This window comes from Emiliania huxleyi, assembly GCF_000372725.1.
Source record: "Emiliania huxleyi CCMP1516 unplaced genomic scaffold EMIHUscaffold_3115, whole genome shotgun sequence".
Taxonomy (NCBI): Eukaryota; Haptophyta; order Isochrysidales; family Noelaerhabdaceae; genus Emiliania; species Emiliania huxleyi.
The window spans coordinates 913-2,093 of NW_005199669.1; the positions used below are offsets into that span (position 1 = coordinate 913).

The 1,181-nt window shown below is 65.0% G+C and overlaps 1 protein-coding gene across 1 annotated transcript; it reads right to left on the reverse strand.

The window, feature by feature from the left end:
• Positions 1-305: 305 nt before the first annotated feature.
• On the reverse strand, positions 306-1,143 carry EMIHUDRAFT_123772 (hypothetical protein; the record flags this gene model as incomplete). The annotated part of the gene is made up of 2 exons (XM_005774407.1): positions 306-634; positions 777-1,143. Coding segments are annotated over 2 exons (696 nt in total), but the record flags the coding sequence as incomplete, so codon positions are not given.
• Between the last annotated feature and the right edge of the window lie 38 nt (positions 1,144-1,181).

Here is a 1,181-nt window from a genome sequence, read left to right on the forward strand (position 1 = left end):
CACAGAGGTGTGTACAGAGGTGTGTACAGAGGTGTCTGCAGAGGTGTGTACAGAGGTGTTCACAGAGTCTCTGTCGACGTGTTTGTGGAGGTGTCGGCTCGCCTGCTTCCAGCCCGACTCGTCGAGCTCTGCGTCGAGGTCCTGCATTCAGAGTCCCTCCTCAGTCCGCGAATCGGCCTCCCTCAGAGAGCGGCCTGCTGCGCTGCGCTCCTCCATGTCGGAGTCTCGCGCATACCGCGCGTAGTCCTTGCGGAGGGTGCGGAGCAGGATGAGCGAGACGATGCCGGTGAGGAAGAGGACCTGACACGAGGCGCAGCGGAGGCCGCCGTGAGGCAGCTCTTTGCTTCTCCGCCCAGCTGGGCGGAGGCGGAGGCTGGGCGGAGGCGGAGGCTGGGCGGAGGCGGAGGCTGGGCGGAGGCGGGCGGGGCTTGCGGCGCCATCATGAAGGAGTTGAAGATGGAGAACCAGTGGATCTGGTGCTCGAAGAAGTCGTAGTCGAGGTAGCGGTCGAAGCGCTTCGAGAAGGGCGTCTCCGTCTCCGTCCACTCGACAGAGTACGACAGGTCGACCTTTGCGCCCGCGTGCAGCGCGACCGGGTTCTCCGACGTCAGGTTGACTTGGATGATGCGAGGGCCTGCAGCAGGAAGAGGGACCGCCGCGTCAGGGCGTGCTCCGCGGCAGGGCCCGGCGCATTCTCCCGCCGCGAGCGCCGTTGTACGAGATCGAGAACCGCCTACACACTCAATGAGCCCGCGGGTCGGCGGCGGGCGGTGAACCGCAATCCGGCGGGCGGCAGCGAGAGCGCTTGTGCGTGAAGAGGAGCGCCTCGGCCTGCGACTCGTCCTCGTCGCTGTCCGAGGTGGTGAGCTCGCCCACCATCCCCCAGATGGGAAGGTCGTCGAGGTACCACTGGTACCAGTAGTGATTGTGAATCGCAAAGCTGAGCTGAGCCGCGCTCTCCTCGTCCAGCTCCATGGAGCAGACCTTGGTGTGGTCGGGCACCGGCTCGCGAAAGCGCAGCTCGAAGCCGCTCGCGATGAGGTCGTTCCCCTCCAGCACCTCACCGAGCCAGTCGTACCGGTGCTCCAGCTTCTCGACTGGAAAGCTGCTGCAAAAAGGGAGCGAGTAGAACGTGTACGTCTCCTGCGGGTTGTGGTAAGGCCCCACCTTGTTGACCCACA